The 27790-nt window shown below is 39.6% G+C and overlaps 1 protein-coding gene across 1 annotated transcript in view; it reads left to right on the forward strand.

Annotated features, from left to right (window-relative positions):
* The window catches only part of GLIS3 (GLIS family zinc finger 3), a 501883-nt gene that overhangs the window by 13690 nt on the left and 460403 nt on the right, over positions 1-27790 (forward strand). The window contains exon 2 of the mRNA XM_040244340.1: positions 763-1249. Within this exon, the coding sequence (XP_040100274.1) occupies positions 862-1249 (388 nt within the window). The 5' untranslated portion in view covers positions 763-861. The remainder of the gene's footprint in view (positions 1-762; positions 1250-27790) is intronic.

The following is a 27790-nucleotide window of genomic DNA, read 5'->3' on the forward strand; positions in this document are numbered from 1 at the left end:
GGAACTACTGTCCGTTTACTGTGCATGGTTCATGGTGAATATACTCACCTTGAGAAGGGTTGTTTCGTCCTTATGCTCTCTGTAAAGCATTTCACACAGCCTTATCCTTTCCTAGGATCTTACTGAAAGGTGAGAGTATTGTGATGTTGATTATATTTTTATCCCCATAAACTCAGGATCAGTATAGAACTAAGACTCTAATGCTGCTGTAAATATTTAGACATATGAAACCTTTATGAAAGTGCCATGCCTATTTAAAAAAATCTTTTGTTAATCTAGGGACCATGAAAAAATTGCTTGTTAATGTCCTCACAATCTCATTTAGAGTTTATATCATCTTTCTGTTTGTTTACTGGAAACCTTTGAGCAGTAGTCTTACAGCTCATGACGGTGATGCATTTGGGTTTCCCAGGATGCACCATAACAAATGTGAACTAGTACAGACAGATCCTCTGTGGAGCAAAATAAGTTTCATTTTGTGAGCTGGCACCAGTAGATTGGTTATAGTTGCCAAGAGCACTGTATTGAGAACAGTTCAGAGGCAAACAAAACAAAACAATGCAGTGATCCATAATCCATGTCCACCATGAATGCAGGAGGGGAGAGTGCCTGCCAATGAACCATGTATTCGATAACCATGTTCTACATAAAAGACCGTTTTGCTGAGTGCTTCCTGATATGAATGCTACACAGGTTGAAAGCTCATTGTAACTTATTTTCCTTTTTACTTTTAAAAATGCCTGCATTTATTTTTTTAAACAGGCTAATAAACCACACCATGGATAACTTATTGGACTTTGCCTGAAAGGAATCATTAGTGTCATTGGATATTTGACCAACCTGGCTACAGGTTTTTTCAGAATGAATGGAAGGTCATGCAGCATGAATCTCCACCGGACATCAGGAACCCCACAGGGGCCTGGGATGGTCAGTGGCCAACACATCCCTCCCATTCAAGCCCATTCGGGGACTCCTGGCCCCTCACCCTGTGGCAGCACAACAAGCTCTGCCATTGGAAGCCTTGCTAACAGCCTGCATCTCAAGATGCCCTCAGGAGGAGGGATGGCTCCTCAGAGCAACATGAATGAGGGCCCCATCCATCTGCCTGCCTTGAGCCCCAGCAGACAAGTGCTCGCCAGTGGGAAGCCACGTTTCCAGGTCACCCAGGCTGGAGGCGTGTCAGGGCCACACACGTTAAAGCCAAAGCAGCAGGAGTTTGGAAGCCCCTTTCCTCCAAATTCTGGGAAAGGTAGGATTGTCTTTCTGGGATCTTTTAAAAGTGGACACTGTTGTTTTTCTCTTCCTTGTCTCTTCTCTGCAAGCAAATCCTATGGAAAAATACACGATTCAGTGTCAGGGTCAAAGTCTCATAATGATATGTAGCTTCCTAGGAAAGGATGTGGATGTGTACATTTGTGCGAGGACGAGGGCACCACAGTGGTAAATGCACTGTTTCATGGACTGTGAAGCAGGGCTGAAGATGAGACGGAAAGATTGGAAACAAGGAGGTAGCATAAGTGTCATAGAGGAAACCAAGAGCATGTTTAGCAAGACCCTGCCCTCTGGATGCACAGAGCTCCATCTTGTCTTACCAGGAGCTAGATTCTGCAGGCCATGGAGGAGACGGCTGACTGCAGCTGTCATTATGTTAGTTGGATGCTAGAAGAAAGGTGATGTTTGGAAGGAAAAGGATTTAAAGTGGAGAAATTTTAATAGCCAATAAAATGAGGAACAAGTACATAAAATGATTAAAAAAATATTCTTAGAGCAAAACCTATAATCTTTATAACATAGCTAGTGACAATAGAGAAAGCAGCTAGAAGAGTATATTGAAAAGATGTATGTCTGTGCTTGTGGAGAACTAGAAAAACTTGCCAATTTGAGAGAGATGAGTGCAGAGAGAATGCTTCCAATTCAGTAGGTTTTGAATTACCATAGCTTTTTTTTTTTTTTTACCATAGATTTTGAATTAAGAATAATTGTCGGAGAATAACAAATTATTTGAATTACTTGCTCTGTCTGGAAACTGATGTTGAGTTAACGAGGTTATATTGCTAATGATATGTGTATCGGGGCTAGAAAAAAGAGCATGTATATTATGTAAAACATAGCTTTGTTATATAGAAGAGCACGATTATATTTTCCTCTGGGTATTTTTACCATTTCGTTTTAAATGCCTGTACTCAGTGTTTATGTGTGTGCGTTCTCAGTCATGTCTTCCTCTTCCCAACCCTATGGACTGTAGCCTGCCAGGCTCCTCTGTCCATGGGATTTTCCAAGCAAGAATACTGGAGTGGATTTCCATTTCCTCCTCCAAGTGTTTATACCCCCAAATAAAATTACTAGCAGCCTTGTAAGTGGCTATTTACCTAGTTAGCTCATAACTTAGCCAATTATGATGAATAATGATTTATATCAGGCAGGTAACCCAAACGTTGTTTGTTTTAGTGTCTATGTATTTCTGAGTATGGAGAAGTTGATATAAATGGATAGATTAAAAAAAACCTGAACATATGTGTAACTTTTTTTCTTTTCTTTTTTACGTATTTATTTTGGTCTATGTTTGTTTTGAATTGTCTTATTTCTCAGAGCTAACGGATATCTAGTGTGAGTACAGGAAAATTTTCCCTGGGGGCTGCATCCAAAATAGCTCTGTCATTGTTAGGTTGCCATGTTCATGACATGGCAAGATAAGTTTCTTAATGTCAAGCTCATGTGTTTGTATTTACAGGGACTGAGGCCCAGCACAATCTTTCAGCTCATGCTTGACTAGTGAACTGTAGCTTGCTTTTATATATATTTGTGTTTGAAATCCTGACTTGTAGGAAATAGTGGTGATAATATTAAAAACTTCTACTTATTATATAATAACTTAGCATGTGTTAGGCATTGTGTTAAGTGCTTTCCAATACATAGTCTCAGTTATTCCTCACAACACTCCTGAGTTGTATGCTATTGTTGAATAAATGACAAAGGAATTAAAGTCTAGAAAAAAATAAGTAACTTAAGCCTTGTCAGGCAATAAGGAGTTTGGGAATATTACTTTGATAGTGACTAGGTGTGTTTATAATTATAGTCATAGTTGATAAAAAATGTTTCAGGTACTTAAGGAATAACAAACTCTCAGGGCCAGTTCATCATGGAACTCATGTAAAAATTAGCACTGCTTCCTGATTCTCCTCTTTCTGATTTTCTGGGTCCTTGCTTAGCTTCTAAGCTTGCAGTGCCTTTTCTAGATCTGCATGATTAGGGCATGCAGGGACATGGGTAAGGAGTTGAGGACAACTATTATTCTCCCTCACCTTACAGGTTGGATGCCACTAGTGGTCTGGATGTTACCAGGAGTGGCTGATTGTGTCCCTTTCAAATCTTGGTTGACAGTTTCTAAACTAAGCCAATAACTGAGAATGGCAATCTGGAACTGTTTAAACTTCACTGAGTCGTTTGTTCTACAAATAATTATTTAGCATATGTTATGGGTGAGCTACTGTTTTGGGGATTTGTTGCTGTTCAGTCGCTAAGTCGTGTCCAACTCTTTGAGACCCCAGGGACTGCAGCATGCCAAGCTCCTCTGTCCTCTGCTGTCTCCCAGGGTTTGCTCAAATTCATGTCCATTGAGTAGGTGGTGCTATGTAACCATCTCGTCCTCTGCCACCCCCTTCTCCTTGTGCCTTCAATCTTTCCCAGCATCAGGGTCTTTTCTAATCAGTTGGCTTTTTGCACCTGGTGGTCAAAGTATTGTAGCTTCAGCTTCAGCATAAGTCCTTCCAATTAATATTTGGGATTGATTTCCTTTAGAGATGACTGTGCATTATTGCATTCCAGACTTAAAGTGAAGAAAGTAGGGAAAACCGCTAGGCCATTCAGGTATGACCTAAATCAAATCACTTATCACTCTACAGTGGAAGTGATGAATAGATTCAAGGAATTAGATTCTGGGAAGAACTATGGACGGAGGTTCATAACATTGTACAGGAGGCAGTGACCAAAACCATTGCAGAGAAAAAGAAATAGAAGAAAGCAAAGTGGTTGTCTGAGGAGGCTTTACAAATAAATGAGAAAAGAAGAGAAGTGACAGGCAAGGGAGAAAGGGGAAGATACACAACTAAAAGCAAAATTCCAGAGAATAGCAAGGAGAGATAAGAAGGCCTTCTTAAATGAATTTTGGGGATGTGATAGCCAATTAAACATAGTTCTGGCCCTTAGGGAGTTGAGAATTCAGAAAAATAAATGAGCAGTTAAAATAAAGTATGGTTGAGGCTGTGGTAGACATACACTCAGGGTGATAGGGCAACATTTGAAGGGGTTCCCAGCCTGAGCTTGAAAGGTGGATCTGGGAAAAGAGTAGGGTATCTGGACAGATGCCTAAAGAATGAGGGGCTAACTTTACAATCACAGAAGAGTATGTCCTGTGTGTGTGTGTGTGTGTGTGTGTGTGTGCATGCACATGCCTGTGAAGTGGCAGGGACTATCTGGAATTTGCTCTGGGTAGAGAGAAAAGCACACTGAAAACCTGGAGGGGAGAGATCATAGTCCATTTCATAGACTTCTGTCTGGTTTCACATTGAGGGGAGGTGTGGAGACCTGGGTAAGAGATGAAGCTGGAAAAGAATAAGCAGCAACCAGGTGAAGGGTCATGAGTGACATACTAAGGAGTTTGGATCTATCTTGAGGGTACTGGCAATCTGTGGAAGGATTTAACCTCGGGGTTGATGTGATAAGCTTGAGACTGACATCTCTCCCTGATTTTGCCACTGTTTTCCCATGCACTATTGACAATGTCATGATCCAGAAGGATAAGTGCCAAAGAACTTGTGACTCTGTGGGTGTATTAGAGTTTTTCAGAGACACAGAACCAATAGGAGGTATATCTATATATCTATCTATACATTGCCAATAGAATAAGTTACTTAGGGATTGTCATACAGACAAACATCTGACTTGAAAACTCAAAAATTTCCAGTTGGAGCCTCAGGTGAAATATAAATTTGATTGTAATGTTTATGTTACTTAAGGATTGAGTTCTGTTCCTATGAAAACTCAAATAGCCATGTATTTAACATTGATTCCCAAATGTGTGCCAGGTGCTCTGGGGTACCACAGGAGACTCAGAGAGAGCTATGAGATGTTTTAAATTTTGAAGGAAACATGGGATATGTGAGGTCCCTGCAGGCAAACCACTAGTTTGAGGAGGTTCAGTTTTAACATTAGATTATGGTATGTTCTTTTTGATGATATCGTAACTTTGAGAAACTACATAATTGGTAGTTGTGACTAAGAAAAGCAAGTCGTTTGTACATCCATGTTCAGAGCGACATTTTTCACAATAGCTAAAAGTAGAGGTAACCCAGGTGTCCATCAGTGTAAATGAATGGGTAAACAAAATGTGTCATATCTATCAGTTCAGTTCAGTCGCTCAGTCGTGTCTGACTCTTTGCTACCCTATGGACTGCAGCAGATATAGTCATATTTATACAGTGGAATATTATTCAGGCTTCAAATGGAAGGAAATATGATGTATGCTATAATATGGATAAACCTTTAAGACATTATGCTAATCAAATATGCCTGACAAAGAAGGACAAACATTGTATGATTCTTCTTATATGAAGTTCCTACAATAATTAAATTCATAGAGACAGAAAGTAGAATGGTGGTTACTGTGGACCAGGGAAGGAGAGAATGAGGAGTTATTAACTCATGGGTACAGGGTTTCAGTTTGGGAAGTTGAAAAAGTTCTGGAGATAGGTGTTGGTGATGGTTGTACAACAGTGTGAATATAGTTAAAACCACTAAACTGTACACTTAAAAATGGTTAAAATGGGACATTTTATGTTACATATATTTTACGACAATAACAAAAGCAAGTGTTCAATGAAAATGAGTGTGGAATAGGAGGTGAAGGTGGTGATGTTCATTCTGATTCCAAGATTTGAGAAGTAGTAGAAGGCATGATTGAAATGCACATCCCATTAATAATTGTGGTTATTTAAAAATGAAATAAAAATGATTTTAAAAATTTATTTTTTCAAACAGATAATGTTATTAGTACATAAATACTATTAAGTTATTGACACCTAACTACTTAATAAACAGAACTGTTAGATGTTCCTTTTGGCCTAGGGGCACCATGAAAAATTTACTGAGACACTAAGAATTCCATGAACTGAGAGCATCTGGGAACCTCTGTCATAGGAGTTCATTTTTCCCACAGAAAGAGCAGTTCAGGGTGGGTGACTGCTGTTAATGGTTACAAGCTCGAGGAAGACAGGCCCATGATCATAACTGTCTTTGTTAGAAAAGACAAAAGGTTCTACTCCCTTGGAATCTACCTCCTTTCACTGGCTTTCCAGCTACTTCCATTCGTAGGTAACTAATCCCTTAAATAAAACATATTCTTCATTCCTAAATATCTTTCTTTAAAAGTTGGACTTTTTTTTCCATTTCATTTTGTATTACCTTCTATTGTATTTTACTTTTTGACATTTGCCATCTTTATCTCTAAAGTAAGCTGAAATACTTGGAAGTAAGCTGCAGACCTTGTGACCCTTTACTCCCTAATTCCTAAGCAGGTCTCTTTCATGCTATATACCTAAAATACATTAATCATAACCAAGAAATTTAGCTTTGATACAACAGCATTACTTATAAACAGTTATATCTTAAAATATAGTTCACATTCAAATTCATTATATATTTTATTTTACTTAATCATGATTTATAATATAAGGTATTACTCCCCCCCTCCTTATAATCCAGTTTTATTTGTAGCCATTAAAAAAAAAATCTAGAATCTAATAATGGAGAAGGCAATGGCACCCCCCTCCAGTACTCTTGCCTGGAAAATCCATGGACCGCGGAGCCTGAAAGGCTGCAGTCCATGGAGTCGCGAGGGTCGGACACGACTGAGCGACTTCACTTTCACTTTTCACTGTCATGCATTGGAGAAGGAAATGGCACCCCACTCGAGTGTTCTTGCCTGGAGAATCCCAGGGACAGGGGAGCCTGGTGGGCTGCCGTCTATGGGGTTGCCCAGAGTCGGACACGACTGAAGCAACTTAGCAGCAGGATCTAATAAAAGATCATCCACTGCATTTGGGTAGTATTTGGTTGTCATGTTTCTTTGGTGTCCTTTAATCTAGAATGACCTACTCTCCCTGACTTTCTTTGTGTTTTTCATGACAAAAATGTGTTAATATTTTTTAAAAGTTCAGGTCAGCTGTCTTGTCTCACAACCTGATCAATCTAGTCATTTTATCATAATCGGGTTCAGATAAAACATTTTTGGCAAGAATACTACATAGGATTTGTGCACCACCCATTGTGTTATATCAGGAAGCACTAAATGGTCATTTGTCCTAGTATTTGTAATGCTGCTTTTGGTTGTCTGTCTAAGGGAGTGTCACTAGATCTCTATATTGTAAAGGACACTTTTCAAAATTAACAAATAATCGTATGTGAATATCTTTAATAACCTTTCATAGGATTTATTGATGATCTTTGTCTGAATCAGTTATTATGTTGCTGATTGCATAAAGGTTACTTTCTGATTTTATCATTCCTTCTATATTTATTAGCTGGTCTGGAAAGGAGAACTTCTCTCCCTTCTCTTTTAGTGTCATTGCAGATTCATTTATTCTTTTAGAAAATTCACTGTGCTATAACCCATTTCCATCACTATTTTTTCTGATGGTCAAACTGTCCCAGATTTGACCAATGGAAGCCCCTTCAGGTCAGTTCTTATGTCCTTTTGACATGTTACCATTAAGTTCTTCCTTACTTTGAGACACAAAATATTCTATTATCGCTTGTACTTCCCTGCCCCAGACCTGGAATCAACCATTTTCCCCAAAAGTTAAGGTTCCTTTTAATGGGAAGTAATATTTGGGAAACTGGATGAAAAGGTATTCTTATTGGCTCTGGGATATCATTGCTTCTAGGTCCTTTCTATGGACAGAGTGAGGAAATACACCAGAACAAGGTAATGAGTTCCAATTAAAATATAACATTACAGAGTTCTTCCTCACACTTCCTCATTGCAAAGCTGTCAGTGAGAATGCTGGTTCTCAGGAACATGGGTATATGTTTATTTTCTGAGTACTACAACTAAGGAAAATTTAGCTTTGTATTTCTAAGATATATAAATTTGTTTTAAAAATGATTGCTTACTGTAATTAAAAATGTAAATTTTAATCTGTTGAAATAAGAATTTTTATATTGATCTTTTCACTGAGTGTGGAGGACATTCTGCAGCTGGCAGCTTTCTGACCCTCCTATAATTGGTGAGTAGAGAATCCCAATAGTGGTGTTTGTCACTGCTTTCTTCTTAACAGTTACAGACTGTAATTAGACTGGGAGAAATGCATTTTTCAAAGCATCTGGGAAATTGGTTTTATGATCCTCACTGTAAGTGTGTTGGACACAGCTATTTAAATACTTAAGACAGTTCGCAGTGGCCCTAGGACTATATAATTGGAAAGATTTTCATTGTAAAGGTTTTTTATTTTACTTCAGGGCCTCTGACACTTCCTGTTGGGCTCTGCTGTCCTTGGAGACAAAGGGAGTTAGTTATTCGTTAGTGCTTGTGGGTTATTCATTATTGTTGGTCAGAAAAAGCAGAATAATATCAACAAAGGACACCAAACTAATTGGAACTTTAAACTTCTTTTGTGTCACTTAAGCTTGGTGTCTTTTATAAAGACCTGTCTAAGAAAATGTGTTGTGTGAGCCTGGGAGGTCTAAAAACTAGTGTATTTTAAATACTACATCAAGTTTTATTTTTATTGTCCATGGCTTACTAATTCAATTGGTTATGATCTGGAGCTTAGGTTAGAGCTTAATTTCTTAGTGGATCAACAAGCATCATATTTTTCTCTCACTGCTGTATCAGAAATTTTAAAGTCTGCCACGGATTTAAAAAGCTACTTTCCTATATCATTGTTTCACTTATGTTGATCCCTGGTAAAATAACAGACAATAAAAAAATCTGCTAACATCAATGGGTGAAGCATGTTAAATGTAGTCATGTTAGAACTGGGGCAAGAATAGCAACTGAGGATCCCACATTTTTGAAGAGTTATAGTTGATATATTAGCTTAAGAAAGTTGGGGCAAAATATGTGGTTACTTTTTTCCCCCTCATTCTGCTTTTTAATCAGTTATATTTCCTTGCACTTCCAGTGTGGCTTCCTTTAGAATTGGAGCAATTAAAGTTAATATTCCATAAAAGATTCCAAAAATAACCAAACCAGTCAGAGACCAAAGGCTTTATTTCAGTTGAAGTAACCAGAATTTTCATTTTGTCTTGCCAAAAAAGGCAGGTGAAACACAGTGTTTAGTTTTGTTTACTCTTTGGGCTGCACAGGGTTCACTTTGTGATTTATTGATGCTGGATATAAGTCAAATTGATGATGGATTTCCAAGTATTACTGAATGGCAGACACGATTTGTTCCAGTTATAAAAGTGGTTTGTCAGTCTCGTAACATTCTACCTTTAAAAGAATATTCCGTTTAACACCCCTGCCCTCTACATATGCCTCAAATGCTATGGGACATGAAGTTGAAATGTTACATTTGTTAGGTACCCACATCATTTTCTAAAGCTGTTAAATAGCAACCACTTGTTTTTTTTTTCTTTTTTAATTTATCTGACTGCACTGGGTTTTAGTGGCAGTGTGCGGGATTTTTGTTGCTACATGAGAGATCTTTCGCTATGGCATGTGAGGTCTAGTTCCCTGACCAGGAATCAAACCTGAGCCCCTTGCGTCGGGAGCATGGAGTCTTAACCACTGGACTACCGAGGAAGTCCCTAAACTACAACTTTGGATTTGTATGGTACTTTGTAGTTCATAACCTTTCATAGTGACCATTTCGTATGATTTGATCAAAGGCATCATCCCATAGGGTAAGGTAAGTGTCACTGGTCTGATTTTAGGGATGAAGAGACTGAGGCTCATTTTTCTAGAGATCTCATTTTTCATGTGCTGCATGGATTGACACTGAAGAGCACTCTGCAGTCTGGGAGCTCCTGTTAGAAGAGTGCTGAGAAATCTTGCCCATTTTATCCATTAGAATCAAAGCTTACTGCTATTTCTGAAATAGTATACATTTATAAACTCAAAACTGTTCAGTGGTCATTTCTATTCATGAGCTGAGGCTATGGGCCCTTGCTCCTGCTTTAGAAAATTATACATGACAATTTTCAACAACAAGTCCTTCTGAGCAGTGGGGGCATTGTCTACCCAGGAGACATCAGGCAGCCTTTACATGATGGGTACCCGAGTGACATCAGTATATGTACAAGCATGAAGTCTTTAAACCCAGGCCAGGGGATATCATAAATACATGAACAGATTTGCTCCTTCTGACGTGTCATGTTTTAAGGATACAATGGGTGGTGACTGTATTTAATACCTATTTTCATGGGTGCATTATTTGAATAATGAAAGAAATAGAAGTTCTGTAATTGGACCTGACATAATAAACAAGTTAAAAAATAAGACTTGTGGAAGAGGATCTTGTTAGTCAAGGATACTCTGAGGCCAACAGCATTAGCATTGTCTGGGAGGTGGTTAGAAATGCCCAGTCTCAAGACTCCCCCAGATCTACTGAGTTGGATCTTCCATTTTAATAAGATCCCTAGATGATTCATGTGCACAGGGTTGGCTAAAAGGTGACTGCACAAAGCCCTGTCTCAAAAGAGGTGCCCTGTGCTTGGGGTATAATGCTCTGTGGTAACTGACTTGACATTCTTGCTAATTTTATCTTCGAAGTTATATTTTGTGAGTGAAGTCTGGTGGGACACTGAAACTTGTGAGGGAAGCAGGCTTGAAGTCTTAGTTCAAACGTATGTAGTTCCACACCTTGCCAGGATGGCCACTGGCTCCCCCGCCCCACTCATTGTCCACTACTGCCCTGTGCCCTCAGCAGGGACCTTGAGCATTGGTATGGTGAGGTCAAGGTCAGGTACGTATGCCCCGTGTGCTCAATCATGAGTGATGCTTTGGGCACTTTGAAGGCCTGTGTTCACTCTGTCAGTATTCCTGTGTGGAAGCAGCACAGTGTTAAATGGCAAATAAAAAATATCATGGTAAGTCAAAAGATGGGAAAAGAAAGAAAAATGCTGTTTTCCTGCTCTTTGGACAAGGAATCCAGCATTTTCGTTCTGGTCCTTGTAAGTTATGCTTATTGAAATTTGACAAGCTTTAGTATAAGAGATGGAGAAGGAAATGGCAACCCACTCCAATATTCTTGCCTGGAAATCCCATGGACAGAGGAGCCTGGAGGACTGCAATGGGTCACAAAAGATTCAGGCAGGACTTAGCGACTGAGCGTGAGTATAAATATAAGAGAAAGTGCATGGGCACAGTTCAGAAGACCCACATCTCTCTCGTTTATGCTTTGCTGGTGTATGACATTGGACAAGCCACTAGACCTCCTTGCTTCAGTTTCCTCATCTGTAAAATGGGGGTGATGTCTTATGCTCCTTTCCAAATGGGCTGGGTGTAGGTAAAGGGCAGACCTGGCAACATGTCTTTGAGTAGGAGTGTGTCCAAAATACCCCTCATCTTTGGCTTTGGTTTCATGCAGATGATAAGCAAACTTGGGCATCATGGCCTGAGAGTGGGATGGAGGTGAAGAGCAGGGTTCAGAATGGGAGAAGAAGGTCAAAAACCTCATTATCAAGTCCTTGGGAGTGGATGGAAAGCACAAGTCAAGAACTGAGGAAGGCAGGAACTGGGGATTATGGGTAGGGAGAAGTGAGCATCAGACAACTTGTGAGCTGCATGCATGGGTTTCCCAAGTGGTTACCCACTTGTTTGGAAATCTCAGACACACATGAAATTGTGGAATAGAAAAGATGCTTGCTCCTGAGACTTAAATTTGATGTTAAACATGAGAATACATTTTATGCCGTCAACTTCCAGAGACATGTAAAGTACTGTTCTTCCCTTATTATAAGGGCAATATGGATCTCCACTGGGGCTTCCTTGGTAGCTCAGCTGGTAAAGAATCTGCCTGTAATGCAGGAGACTCCAGTTTGATTCCTGGGTCGAGAAGATCCCCTGGAGAAGGGATAGGCTACCTACTCCAGTATTTTTGGGCTTCCCTGGTGACTCAGACAGTAAAGAATCTGCTTGCAGTGCAGGAGACCTGGGTTTGATCCCTGGGTTGGGAAGATCCCCTGGAGGTGGGCATGGCAGCCCACTCCAGGATTCCTGCCTGGAAAATCCCCATGGACAGAGGAGCCTGGTGGGCTACAGTCCATGGGAGTCACAAAGAGCTGGATCTGACTCAGCACAGCACAGCACATGAATCTCCATAATCCACAGCACTTGTTGCTGAATGGGATGGCCTCACCTCGATACCAGTTCATTCATGGATTTTTCCTTTGAGATAATGGACATTAGCTTAGTCATAAATTCCAAGTCTAGGCAGTTTGAAAAGCTACCTGTTGTGTGGCTGAGAACCCTAAATTCTGTCTTCACAGTTTGCCTCAGCGCTAGAGAGAAAAAATTAAAACACAATAACCAAACCTTGAGACGAAATAACAGCTTTTAAACTTGTCTTCCATCTAAAGATTTTACTCTAGATAGAGTGATCATATAATTTATTATCTAAACCAGAACAGTTTCAAAAGTGAGGTGAGGTGAGGTGAAGTCGCTCAGTTGTGTCCGACTCTTTGCGACTCCATGGACTGTAGCCTACCAGGCTCCTCCCTCCATGGGATTCTCCAGGCAAGAGTACCGGAGTGGGTTGCCATTTGAAATGGAACCCTATTAATAATTATGCCTGACTACCCTGGATGAACTGGAAAGAAGGCAGTGTCACTATACATTTAGGGGCAAGTCTCATTGTGTTTAGAAGACGCAGCATCTTACTCAACTTGACAGGATTTAATGTAAAGTAGTTCAACCTACTTGACAGGATTAGCCCTGTTTTAAGTTATTTTTTCAAAGTTCTTTCTTGGGGCTATTGAGTGATTATTAGTATATTATTATGTAGAATATATTAGTTTCTAGTTGTTACAGAATTGAAAATAAGTGAGCTATCAATTATTTAGCATTTTGTATAACTATGCTTAGCTTTACGTATTTTAGTTTAATCCTTCCCAGCTCTATGGAGTATCCCCATTGAAAACACGAGGAAAAAGAGGCTTAGAAAGATTAAGAAAATTGACCAAGAACGTATGGGTATTTTAGCCCCTGCCTCACTGACTTCACAGCCCTAAGTACTTGTATAGGATGTTCTTCTGCTTTTGTTGGCACAGAGTTTGCCCTAACAGACTAGGTTCTTGGCAATTGAGTACAGTTTCCTGAAAGACATATCTATCATAATTTCTACTATGAGTAGTGTAATATCTGCTATATATTTATTTTGAAAAGAACAGTGAAATGAAACAGAAAACCACTATCAAGTAAATTTTGCAAGTGCTTATGTTAATTTGTGTTAAAAGTGCCCCTCCTTACTTAAGATAGTAGTTTTGGTGGCAATCAGGTAGGCAATGTGATATAAAAAAGAAAGATGCAATAATGGTTAATTTTCCTGAACCCTTACTCTGGGGCAGCTGCCGCACTGAGCAGAGCTGCTGGGCCATTCAACTGGAGAACAATCCAGAAGACCTAACATGATGGCCCTGGAGTTCAGTTTCTTTTTAATCCTTGTAACAAGGATTTAATGTGTCATTAAGATTTAAGGTTTGAAGAGGTAATTTAGCAGCCATCACATGGCTAGTATGTGGCAAACCTGGGAATTGAATTCAGGTACTGTTTGAACCCAGTGCCTTGGGTCTTAACCATCCTACTATGTTCTATTGGGATGAGTCAGGTTATGGGGGCCAAGCTGGAGACCAGGGATTTCTGGCAAGTGCAGTTATTCACCAAGTATCTTATTGAGGCCTCTTATTGGTTTCAGGTAGCTGAAATCCACTGTGCTAACTCATGTAAAAAGGGATTTATTGTAAGGAACCAAGGGTGTTTCATGGCACCCCAGAAGAAGATGAAATGGCAACCCACTCCAGTGTTCTTGCCTGGAAAATCCCATGGACAGAGGGGCCTGGTGGGTACATTCCAAGGGGTCACAGGGAGTCGGACATGACTGAGTGACTTTCACTTCACTTCACTTCAGAAGAAGATGAACTATCAGATCTTCTGAAGGCTGTAAGAACAAGCTACTTCTCCATACTCCTTCTCCCTAGGCAATGTGATCTTTTATCTCTGTGTCTTCTTTTTGAACATTACTTCATTCTTCTCCTGAAGATTGCTTTTCTGTATTATTTTTTTGGTGTCTATATTAGTCAGGGTTCTCCAGAAAAATAGAACTACAGGCTTCCTTGGTAGCTCAGCTGGTAAAAGAATCAGCTTACAATGCAGGAGACCATGGTTCAATACCTGGGTCGGGAAGATCCCCTGGAGAAGGGATAGGCTACCCACTTCAGTATTCATGGGCTTTCCTGGTGGCTCAGGTGGTAAAGAATCCTCCTACAGCACGGGGGACCTGGGTTGGGATGATCCCCTGGAGGAGGGCATGGCAACCCACTCCAGTATTCTTGCCTGGAGAATCCCCATGGACAAAGGAGCCTGGCAGGCTACAGTCCTGGGGTCAGGACTGAGGGTCAGAAAGGCTCAAAAAGAGTTGGACATGACTGAGCAACTAAGCGCACACACACACACACACACACACACACACACACACACACACAATTTATTATAAGGCATTTTGCTACTAGGTAGGCAGAGATGTACCAAAATCTGCAGTTGGCAAGCTGAGTACCCAGGAGGGCTGATGGTTTAGTTCTAGTCCAAATAAGAAGGCCTGAGAACCAGGAAAGCCCATGGTGTAAGTCCAGTTCAAAAACAGGCAGCCTCGAAATTCAGTTAGAGTAAATGTTTCAGTTTGAGTCCAAAGATGGCAAGATACCAAAGTCCCAGCTAAAAGCTGTCAGGCAAGAAAAGTTCTTCCTTGGTTGCAGGAGGATTCTTTTTTTGTTCTATGTATACCTTCAACTGATTGGAATAGGCCCACCCACATTGGGGAGGGTAGTCTCCTTAACTCAGTCTGCTATTTCAGATTTTAATCTCATCTAGAAATACTTCACAGACATACCCAGAATAGTGTTTGACGAAATATCTGTTCACCCCATGGCCAAATTAGGTTGACCCATAAAATTAACCATCATGATATCTATGGTCTCAACATGACTTTCTTCCCTAGCCCTAAACATGTACTCAGAACTTCTGTGCTGTGAGTCTACTGGGTAGTGTTTCTCTATCCCATTTTTAGGTTCCTTGGAAAGAAGGAGAGTCTGGTTGGTCCAGCTGGTGTCAGGTCTGGTTGGGTTAGGGAGAGACTCATGGAATACATATGGGTCCCATCTACTCAGAAAAGGAACATGTAGACTGAGTGATACCTAGGACTTAGTCTCCTAAATAAAAGTGGTTTGGGGATAAGTTTCAAATAACAGTGATGTTTCCAAAGGTATCACAGAAATGGTGTTCTTTAGCTGGCATGATTCCAAAGTAAGGGAGAAGATTTTGGAAGTATGGCCACCAGCAAAAGTTAATTCTAAGAAAAGTTATTTTTTTTAATTATTATTTAAAAAAATTTTAAATTTATTTATTTTAATTGGAGGCTAATTACTTTACAATATTGTATTGATTTTGCCATACATCAACATGAATCCACCACGGGTGTACACATGTTCCCCATCCTGAATCCCCCTCCCACCTCTCTCCCTGTACCATCCCTCTGGGTCATCCCAGTGCACCAGCCTCAAGTATCCTGTATCCTACATCGAACCTGGACTGGCGATTCATTTCTTATATGATATTATACATGTTTCAATGTCATTCTCCCAAATCATCCCACCCTCTTCCTCTCCCACAGAGTCCAAAAGACTGTTCTATACATCTGTGTCTCTTTTGCTGTCCCGCATACAGGGTTATCGTTACCATCTTTCTAAATTCCATATATATGCGTTAGTATACTGTGTTGGTATTTTTCTTTCTGGCTTCCTTTACTCTGTATAATAGGCTCTGGTTTCATCCACCTCATTAGAACTGATTCAAATGTATTCTTTTTAATGGCTGAATAATACTCCATTGTGTATATTTATTTTTCTACTTAAAAGATAAACTACTAAACTGTGATTATCATTGTGATACTTTGTATTAGTTTTCAGCTCAGTTCAGTTCAGTCGCTCAGTCCTGTCTGACTCTTTGCGACCCCATGAATCACAGCACGCCAGGCCTCTGGTGAACTCCCGGAGTTCACTCAAACTCATGTCTATCGGGAGAAGGCAATAGCAACCCACTCCAGTACTCTTGCCTGGAGAATCCCATGGATGCAGGAGCCTGGTGGGCTGCAGTCCGTGGGGTTGCTAAGAGTCGGACATGACTGAGTGACTTCACTTTCACTTCTCACTTTCATGCATTGGAGAAGGAAATGACAGCCCACTCCAGTGTTCTTGCCTGGAGAATCCAGGCAAGCCTGGTGGGCTGCTGTCTGTGGGACTGCAGAGAGTCGGACACGACTGAGGTGACTTGGCAGCAGCAGCAGCAGCATGTCCATCAAGTCGGTGATGCCATCCAGCCATCTCATCCTCTGTCGTCCCCTTCTCCTCCTGCCCCAAATCCGTCCCAGCATGAGTCTTTTCCAGTGAATTAACTTTTCACATGAGGTGGCCAAAGTACTGGAGTTTCAGCCTCAGCATCATTCCTTCCAAAGAACACCCAGGGCTGATCTCCTTTAGAATGGACTGGTTGGATCTCCTTGCAGTCCAAGGGACTCTCAAGAGTCTTCTCCAACACCACAGTTCAAAAGCATCAATTCTTCGGTGCTCAGCCTTCTTTACAGTCCAACTCTCACATCCATACATGACCACAGGAAAAACCATAGCCTTGACTAGATGGACCTTTGTCGGCAAAGTAATATCTCTGCTTTTGAATATGCTATATAGGTTGGTCATAACTTTCCTTCCAAGGAGTAAGCGTCTTTTAATTTCATGGCTGCAGTCACCATCTGCAGTGATTCTGGAGCCCAAAAAAATAAAGTCTGACACTGTTTCCACTGTTTCCCCATCTATTTCCCATGAAGTGATGGGACTGGATGCCATGATCTTTATTTTCTGAATGTTGAGCTTTCAGCCAACTTTTTCACTCTCGTCTTTCACTTTCATCAAGAGGCTTTTTAGCTCCTCTTCACTTTCTGCCATTAGGGTGGTGTCATCTGCATATCTGAAGTTATTGATATTTCTCCCAGCAATCTTGATTCTAGCTTGTGTTTCTTCCAGTCCAACGTTTCTCATGATGTACTCTGCATATAAGTTAAATAAGCAGGGTGACAATATACAGCTTTGATGTATTCCTTTTCCTATTTGGAACCAGTCTGTTGTTCCATGTCCAGTTCTAACTGTTGTTTCCTGACCTGCATACAGATTTCTCAAGAGGCAGGTCAGGTGGTCTGGTATTCCCATCTCTTTCAGAATTTTCCACAGTTAATTGTGATCCACACAGTCAAAGGCTTTGGCATAGTCAATAAAGCAGAAATAGATGTTTTTCTGGAACTCTCTTGCGTTTTCCATGATCCAGCGGATGTTGGCAGTTTGATCTCTGGTTCCTCTGCCTTTTCTAAAACCAGCTTGATCATCAGGGAGTTCACGGTTCATGTATTGCTGAAGCCTGGCTTGGAGAATTTTGAGCATTACTTTACTAGCATGTGAGATGAGTGCAATTGTGCGGTAGTTTGAACATTGTTTTGCATTTCCTTTCTTTGGAATTGGAATGAAAATGGACCTTTTCCAGTCCTGTGGCCACTGCTGAGTTTTCCAAATTTACTGGCATATTGAGTGCAGCACTTTCACAGCATCATCTTTTAGGATTTGAAACAGCTCAATTGGAATTCCATCACCTCCACTAGCTTTGTTCGTAGTGATGCTTTCTAAGGCCCACTTGACTTCACGTTCCAAGATGTCTGGTTCTAGATGAGTGATCACATCATCATGACTATCTGGGTCGTGAAGATCTTTTTTGTACAGTTCTTCTGTGTATTCTTGCCACCTCTTCTTAATATCTTCTGCTTCTGTTAGGTCCATACCATTTCTGTCCTTTATCGAGCCCATCTTTGCATGAAATGTTCCCTTGGTATCTCTAATTTTCTTGAAGAGATCTCTAGTCTTTCCCATTCTGTTGTTTTCCTCTATTTCTTTGCATTGATCGCTGAAGAAGGCTTTCTTATCTCTTCTTGCTCTTCTTTGGAACTCTGCATTTAGATGCCTATATCTTTCCTTTTCTCCTTTGCTTTTTACCTCTCTTCTCTTCCAAGGAGTAAGTGTCTTTTAATTTCATGAGGCCACTAGAGTTTATAAGGTAACTCATTTTTTTAATGTTACCTAGATTTTCAATCCTCGATGTGGGAATTAAGAAAGAGCATGTAATAGCTGATCTGTTAAGCATTTATATTTATGTTCCATTGAGAGTTTATTGAAGGTGAAGATTGCCAGGGTTCAGACACTCAGACCTGCGATTTCTATTTGAAATCACCTTGAACAACGCAGCAATTTGAAGTGGTTTGGCTGTCAGTTTAGAATTTTCAGCATAGCTATTTCTTGTTGCCTTGGGTTAAATATTAAGAGAGTATTTATTCATGATTTGAATACTCTTGGCGTATATGCAAGTTTTATGCCAGTTTTATTAGGAATCTGTCAGGCACAAAACACGTGCGATTAATCAATGAATTAAACATTTTAAAAGTTGGAGTACATGGATTGGGTGTTGAAAGTGTATTTTCTTACATATTTGGCCCAGGTAATTTCCCCACGTACATAGAAGCAATTTCTGTACAATTATCTATACATTATTGTGACAGGCAGAATCTAAGATGGGCCTTGATCATTCCCATCTCCTGGAATTCATGCCCTTGGGTAATAGCCACTCCTTGAGTATAGACTGGATGTAGGGACTTGCTTCTAACCATGATAAAGGTGATAAAATGTCACGTCTATCATTAAGTTACAAAAGGTTTCACTGTTGTCCCGCTTGCAGACTCTCTAAATTGTCTTCTTGGTTTGTATCTTTGACAAAGAACACTGCGATTTTGGATTGGCCCATGTTGCAAGTAACAGAGAAGGGACTCTGCCCAAAAAACAGTGAAGAACTGAGTCCTCAGTCTGTCAACTGTCTGGAAACTGAATTCTACCAACAACTATATAAGATGTGAAGTATATCCTTCCACAGCTGAACATTCAGATGAGACTCTAGCTCTCACTGACGCTTTGATTGCAAGCTTGTGTGAGACCCTGAAACAAAGGACCCACTCCAGCCATATTCAGATTCCTGAAGCACAGAAACTGAGATAATAATATATGTATGTTATTTTAAGCTTTTAAGTTGCTGGTAATTTGTTATGTGTGTGTGTGTGCTCAGTCTCTCAGTGGTGTCTGACTCTGTGACCCCGGGGCCTGTAGCCCACCAGGCTCCTCTTTCCATGGAATTTTCCAGGCAAGAATACTGAAACAAGTTGCTATTTCCTGCTCCAGTGGCTCTTCCTGACCCAGGGATTGAACCAGTGTCTCTTAGATCTCTCACATTGGCAGGTGGATTCTTTACCACTGTACCACCTGGAAAGCTGTAGATAACTAATCATATTATCATCTGGACTTTTCTCTCTTTCAAGAAGCACTAGAAATTATGTAACATCTAGGAGCAGGTGGGTAGGAATTAACCTTTGGGTTTCTTTTTAGATTTTTAATTTTTTAATTTATTTTTTATTGAAGTATAGTTAAATTACTGTGTTATATTAATTACTGCTCTACAGCAAAGTGACTCAGTTATATATATTTGTGCATTATTTTTCATATTATTTTCTATTATGGTTATCACAGGATATTGAATATAGTTCACTGTGCTATACAGTGGGACATTTTTGTTTATCCATTCTGTATATACCGGTTTGCATCTGCTAATCCCGAACTCCCAATCTGCCTCTCTCCCACCTTCCTCCCACTTGGCAACCACAAATCTATTATATATGTCCCTGATTCTGTTTCTGTTTCATATGTGTCATAGTTTAGATTCCACATGTAATACATATGGTACTTGTCTTTCTCTTTCTCACTTACTTCACTTGGTATGATAATCTCTAGTTGCATGCATGTTGTTGCAAATGGCATTATTTCATTCTTTTTTATGGCTGAGTCATGGAATTAACATCTGTTGAAGGCCCGTGGTATGGAAGAGATAGTGACAGGCTCTAAGATTCAGCAGAGCCAAACTGTAAGGCCTTTTTCTATTACCTCCATTTTACAAATGTAGAAACAGACATTCAGAGAAGTGAAATTATTTGCTCATGTTTACATGAATTATAGGAGACAGAATTAGGGTTTGAATGTGGGTGTCTCTTACTCCAGTTTCTCTTTTCCTTCCATGCATCTGGCCAACACCTTCAAGCTATGGGAAACACTGGTGTGACATTTTTGCCTAGGAAAAAAGGATTAAACAAAGACATTTCATCTTTAAGCGTTCACCAAGTAACCCCGTACTCTCGGTGGCTTGTTGGAAGGACCAGTCCCCCACATCTGGTCTTTCTTCTCAGTGTCTTGTTCCCACCAGATATTCTTTTGCTTCTCTTGTCCTGCCCTCCATCTCCATCTAAACCTGCATTTCATAGCCCTACTTTTTATTAACTTCTTTATTATTCTCAAACAAAATTCATGAACAGTATTGTCTACCTATGCATATAATTTTAAAAATTTGATACAATTTTATAACTAAAGTACAAGGAAAATGAAAACAATTTATAATAAAATAAATTGCATTTAAATATGAAATTATTCAAGCACACCTGCACTAAAAGACATAATGAAGTAGATAAGCTTGGACCTAAAAGTGAAATTAGTTAGAATTCTGATGATTTAGAATTGTATTTGTTGTACTGGTGACTCAGATATCTAGTTGTTTGCTTTCAGTGATAGGATTTCATGAAATGGTGGACAATACTTCATAGTATTTCTATCAGAATGATAATTCACTTGATTTTCACTATCATTTTATTTTAGATAATTAAGTATAAATAAGAATTATGAAAATAAAATTGACTTAGGTTCTAAACTCACATGATTATTAACAGGTTTTGACCTACATGAACATCTGGTGAGACACTTGAAAATCATCTTGGATAATTTTTTTATTGTGTGGCATCCCTTTAGCACTGAATGCCAATAATGGTAACAACCCAGAATATTCCCACAACTTCCAGATGGCTCCTACCAGCCAGTGTCCCCCAAACCCACTGACATAAATCTAAGTTTGCTTTTAGCAAAAGAGATGATCAACTGATTAAAAGTATCATAATCATCAGAGGTGTTTATTTTTTAATTGGGTCAATACCTTAAGACAAAGAAAGACATCATTTATGGTAGAACTTGTTTGTGGGGGGTAGAGAAGTGCAGTGTGAAGAATGAAGAGGATCTCCTTTTTGCAGCCCTTAAACTACTTGGCATATGTGTACTCTTTATATTTTTGATTCTAGCCTTTCCTCTTAAATCCCTTTTCTGTAAGCTCCATATATACTTTATATGACAAAATAGATGTCTTTTTAAATAAAATTCTTTTTACATTTTCTGATTGTATTTTTAAGAGCTTCTTTATGTTTCTAGTGCTGTCAATAAAATCAACTGATGTTTTCTGTTTCCAACATGATATCATGCTAGCTACTAGGGAGTCAAAGGTGAACAAGATGCAGCCTGAAATCTCAGTATATTTGTGATTGTAATTCAATCTAGCATAGCATTTACAGGGCAAGGCACAATGCTAGGCATTCTATGACCCATGCACACATATATGTACATACATTTATGTTTATGCTTTTAGGGAGCTGACACATACATATAATTATGAGGAGAATCCATATAAACACAATCAAATGTGAAGAAAGGAGAAACTTTAAAAAGCGAGAGGATCTTCTCAACCCAGGGATCGAACCCAGGTCTCCCACACTGCAGGCAGCTGAGCCATCAGGGAAGCCCCTAAAAAGAAAGAGATTTTATAAATTTTAGTTTATTAACAAGGATAAATGAATTTTATCGGATTTGTGTACTTATCTGTAACTCGTAACATGTAAGTATGTATATAAGCCTTTGAAATGATATATATTTTGTGAACTATATATATGTATATAATATAACTGTATATACTGTAAATAGCCCCGGCAGGAATGAAGAAATAGAGCCAAAGCAGAAACAGTGCCCAGTTGTGAATGTGTCTGGTGGTGAAAGTAAAGTCCATGCTGTAAAGAGCAATATTGCATAGGAACCTGGAATGTTAGGTCCACGAATCAAGGTAAATTGGAAGTGGTCAAACAGGAGATGGCATGAATGAACATTGACATTCTAGGAATCAGTGAACTAAAATGGGTGAATTTAATTCAGATGATCATTATATCTACTACTGTAGGTAAGAATTCCTTAGAAGAAATGGAGTACCCTTCATAATCAACAAAAGAGTCCAAAATGCAGTACTTGGGTGCAATCTCAAAAATGACAGAATAATCTCGGTTAATTTCCAAGGCATACAATTCAATATCACAGTAATCCAAGTCTATGCCCCAACCACTAATGCCGAAGAAGCTGAAGTTGAACGGTTCTAGGAAGACCTACAAGACCTTCTAGATCTAACACCAGAAAAAATGATGTCCTTTTCATCATAGGGGACTGGGATGCGAAAGTAGGAAGTCAAGAGAAACCTGGAGTAACAGGCAACTTTGTCATTGGAGTACAAAATGAAGCAGGGCAAAGGCTAACAGTTTTCACAAGAGAACACACTGGTCATAGCAAACACCCTCTTCTGACAACACAAGAGATGACTGTACACATGGACGTCACCAGATGGTCAATAAAGAAATCAGGTTGATTATATTCTTTGCAGCCAAAGATGGAGAAGCTCCATAGTCAGCGAAAACAAGACTGGAAGCTGACTGTGGCTCAGATCACGAACTCCTTATTGCCAAATTCAGACTTAAATTGAAGAAAGTGGGGAAAACTACTAGACCATTCAGGTATGACCTAAATCAAATCCCTTACGATTATACAATGGAAGTGACAAATAGATTCAAGGGATTAGATCTGATAGACAGAGTGTCTGAAGAACTATGGACGGAGGTTTGTAACACTGTATAGGAGGTGGTGATCAAAACCATCCCCAAGAAGAAGAAATGGCAAAATGATTGCCTGAGGAGGCCTTACAAATAGCTGAGAAAAGAAGGGAAGCTAAAGGCAAAGAGAAAAGGAAAGATATACCCATCTGAAGGAAGAGTTCCAAAGAATAGCAAGGAGAGATTAGAAAGCTTCCTAAGTGAACAATGCAAAGAAATAGAGGAAAACAATAGAATGGGAAAGACTAGAGATCACTTCAAGAAAATTAGAGATACCAAGGGAACATTTCATGCAAAGATGGGCACAATAAAGGACAGAGATGGTATGGACCTAATAGAAGCAGAAGATATTAAGAAGAGGTGGCAACAATACACAGAAGAACTATATAAAAAAGATCTTCATGACCAAGATAACCATGATGGTGTGATCACTCACCTAGAGACAGACATCCTGAAATGTGAAGTCAAGTGGCTGTTAGGAAGCATCACTATGAACAAAGCTAGTGGAGGTGATGGAATTCCAGCTGAGCAATTTCAAATCCTAAAAGATGATGCTTTGAAAGTGATACACTCAATATGCCAGCAAATTTGGAAAACTCAGCAGTGGCCACAGGACTGGAAAAGGTCAGTTTTCATTTCAGTTCCAAAGAAGCGCAATGCCAAGTAATGTTCAAACTACCGCACAATTGCACTCATCTCACACGCTAGCAAAGTAATGCTCAAAATTTTCCAAGCCAGGCTTCAACAGTATGTGAACCATGGACTTCAGAATTTCAAGCTGGATTTAGAAAAGGCCAAGGAACCAGAGATCAAATTGCCCACATCTGTTGGATCATAGAAAAAGCAAGATAGTTCCAGAAAAACATCTGCTTCATTGACTACACTGAAGCCTTTGACCATGTGGATCACAGCAAGCTGTGGAAAATTCTTAAAAGAGTTGGGAATACGGACCACCTTACCTGCCTCCTGCAAAACCTGTATGTGAGTCAAGAAGCTACAATTAGAACTGGACATGGAACAATGATCTCGTTCCAAATTGGGAAAGGAGTATATTAAGGCTATATATTGTCACCCTTCTTATTTAACTTATATGCAGAGTACATCATGTGAAATGCCAGGCTGGATGAAGCACAAGCTGGAATCAAGATTGCAAGGAGAAATATCAATAATCTCAGATAGGCAGATGACACCACCTTTAGGGCAGAAAGCAAAGAGGAACTAAAGAGCCTCTTGATGAAGGGGAAAGAGGAGAGTGAAAAAGTTGGCTTAAAACTCAACATTCAAAACATGAAGCTCATGGCAAATGGTCTCATCACTGCATGGCCAAATACATGGGGAAACAATGGAAACAGTGACAGACTTTATTTTTGGGGGCTCCAAAATCACTGCAGATTGTGACTGCAACCATGAAATTAAAAGAGGCCTGGTCCTAGGAAGAAAAGTGATGAGAAACCTAGACAGCATATTAAAAAGCAGAGCCATTACTTTGCCTGCAAAAGCCCATATAGTCAAAGCTATGGTTTTTCTAATAATCATGTATGGACGTGAGAGTTGGACCATAAAGAAGGCTGTGCACTGAAAAATTGATTGCTTTTGAACTGTGGTGTTGGAGAAGATTCTTGAGAGTCTCTTGGGCTGCAAGGAGATCAAACCAGTGAATCCTAAAGGAAATCCACCCTGAGTATTCATTGGAGGGACTGATGCTGAAGCTGAAGCTCCAGTACTTTGTCCACTTGATGTGAAGAGCTGACTCATTGGAAAAGACCCTGATGCTGGGAAAGATTGAAGGCAGGATAAGGGGACAACAGGGGATGAGATGGGTGAGTGGCATCACTGACTTGATGGATATGAGTTTGAGCAAGGTCCGGGAGATGCTGAAAGACAGGGAAGCTTGCTATGCTGTAGTCCATAGGATCGCAAAGAGTCATACACAGTTGAGTGACTGAACTGTATAATATACAGTTATATACAGCTATGTATTTTTAATATATTACAATACTTATATAAAGTCTTTTATTAAATTAATAGGTTAAAGTTCCCATGGACAGCTTTTTCCTCCATTGTTTTATACATTAGAAATATATCTTTATATGTAGATACTTTAGGTCACATGGAATATCTTTAGTTTACATTGACAAGAGAAGAAGATAAGCTATCTCAAGTGGATAAGTTGAAATAAAACATTAAGAGGAGCTTCCTTTGAGGGACACAAGGGTGTTTTATTAATATGTTTCAGGGAAGAATTGGTGTTGCATTCTCTGTTATTTTTGATGATAAGGGGTGATTTTGTGTAGTGTAAGGAAGCTGGGATAAATGGCCATCTAATGATGTATCAGCCATAGTCCAGTGGGGAAAAGAACAACTACATCCATTATTTTAACAGAAAATCTAATATCAGAAATTAATGGATTAAGCATATATTGAAGGACTGAAAAGGGGAAACGAACAGAACTCTCAAGTAATACATAGGAAACAGGTACCACCTTAGGGCTAGATGACTGAAAGGAGGGAATTCTAAGTTACCCGAACCTAGAAGCTGAGAGGGGGAGCCTGCAGGCCTGGAGCCCATATCTCTGAGAAGGTGCAGTGAAATAAATGCATCATTGTCATTATGGATGATATCCATCCCATATATAATCAAGAACCACAAGGCTGAGAAGAAAGATATGTGTGTGTGTATAAAATGTATGCCTACAGTTGTGGATATGCTAGATAGCATCGGCAGTGAGAACCAGTGGCATCTTGATAGGGTACACATATGGGCTATTCCTAATTTATATTGCAGTAGAAGAAAGAAGTGATGTCACTTTACTGCATCTCTGAACTTGTAGTACCTGTTCTTAGGTCTTGTGCTATTCCAGAATTGAGCTGGAGGATCCCAGAGAATTTTCTTAGAGCTGTCAAACTTTAAGAAGGGTCCATCTGAGGCACTCCATCCTGTAAAGTTAGGAGTTAATGGAAACTTGAGGCAAGGAGTTTGTTTGGTTCTTTCTGCATAAGTCAGGCAGCTGATTTTCCTGGTGAAAGATGAAGAGCCAGGATGATTGTTTTACTGAAGTATTTGGCTTTTTCAGGTTGTGAACCTGTCACCTCTAGTTCTTATTTAAATTTATAATCTTTAGAGGGAAAGCGTTCATAATGTGGCTAATATGGGTGATGAAGTAGAATGATAAATGTCTCCTTTGATGCCTCATCAAATAACATGGCGTGTGGTCTCTGTATGTGCCTGTTTCTGCATTGGCTTGTGGTCAGTTGTCTTCAGTGAATTGTATTTGGGTAAATGAGTTCTTGTGATTTAATACAGAAATGAAATTTCAAGCAGTACAGGTGACAGCATTCTTTTCCTGTGATAGGAGGTAGAATTGAAGCATTAGAGGTCATTCTAGTCAATTCCTCCATTTTACAGGTAATGACATGTAGAGGCAGTACACGGCATAGCTTATTGTTTAAAGGTGTAGACCAGAAGTATGATCGACCTGAGATTGAATCTAAACTCTCCCTAGGATCATCTTTAGGATCCTGAGCAAGTGACTAAGATATAGCATTTATATGTAGCTCATAGAAACTTAAAAAATTAAGAAGATATTTTCAGAGTTTCATATAATTTTTGGTACATAAATTGAAAATGTTAGTTGCTTAGTCAGGTTCGACTCTTTGCGACCCCATGGATTGTAGCCTATCAGGCTCTTCTCTCCGTGGAATTCTCCAGGCAGGAGTACTGGAATGGGTTGCCACTCCCTTCTCCAAGGAACCTTCCCAACCCCGGGATCGAAGCTGGGTCTCCTGCATTATAGGCAGATTCTTTACCATTTCAGCCACTGAGGAAGCCCTCATTGGTACATAAGACATGCTAATATGTTAAGTAGTATAGTGTGAAATTAGCACAGTAAACAACAGACTTTAGACCAGATAACCAGATCTTTTGAGCTCAAGGTCTTTGCCTTGTCATCTTTCACCAGATGTAAACTTTGTGAGAACAGAAGATTGTTATTTCACTAAGAATTTGAGAGCCCACTGCATGCCCGTGTGAACAAGACAAAATCTCACCTAATGTTCTAGTGGGAATAGCAATCAACAAGTAAATGCCTAAGATATATTTTCATAGAGTGTTAAGAAACAAAGCAGATTAATGGCGTTCAGAAGGATGGGAATAACATTTTAGAAAGGGTGTCCAGGGAGGGATTCTCTGATTTAAGTGAAGAGTAAGGCATCTGAAGATCTAAGAAAGAGTGTTCCTGGAAGAGATAAAAGCAAGTGCATAGGACTTGATGTTATTCCAGTGTAGTTAGATCATTTATGTCCTTAGAGACTATAAAGTAGGGAGTTCAGAGATTTTAAGTGTGATGGAGGCTCCCTTGAAGGACTTTAAGTAGATGACTGATATGATCTAACTTATAAAAAGGAGATTCTAGTCATTATGTTGAGAATAGAGTGGGTGAGAGGGCAAGAGTACAAACAGGAAAACCAGTTAGGTTATTGCACTGCCCCAGTGAGATAGACAGAGGGATCAGACTTGAGATGAGTTTTGATGATAGGACTTGCTGAAGGATTGGATATGATGATATCAAAAAATTGAGTTTGAGAGTAGGAAGGATGTCAGGACTTTATTTTGAACCCATTGTATCTGTGACACCTGTTTACTCCTC

The sequence above is a fragment of the Oryx dammah genome, unplaced genomic scaffold (genome assembly GCF_014754425.2).
Source record: "Oryx dammah isolate SB20612 unplaced genomic scaffold, SCBI_Odam_1.1 HiC_scaffold_1, whole genome shotgun sequence".
NCBI classification, from domain to species: domain Eukaryota; kingdom Metazoa; phylum Chordata; class Mammalia; order Artiodactyla; family Bovidae; genus Oryx; species Oryx dammah.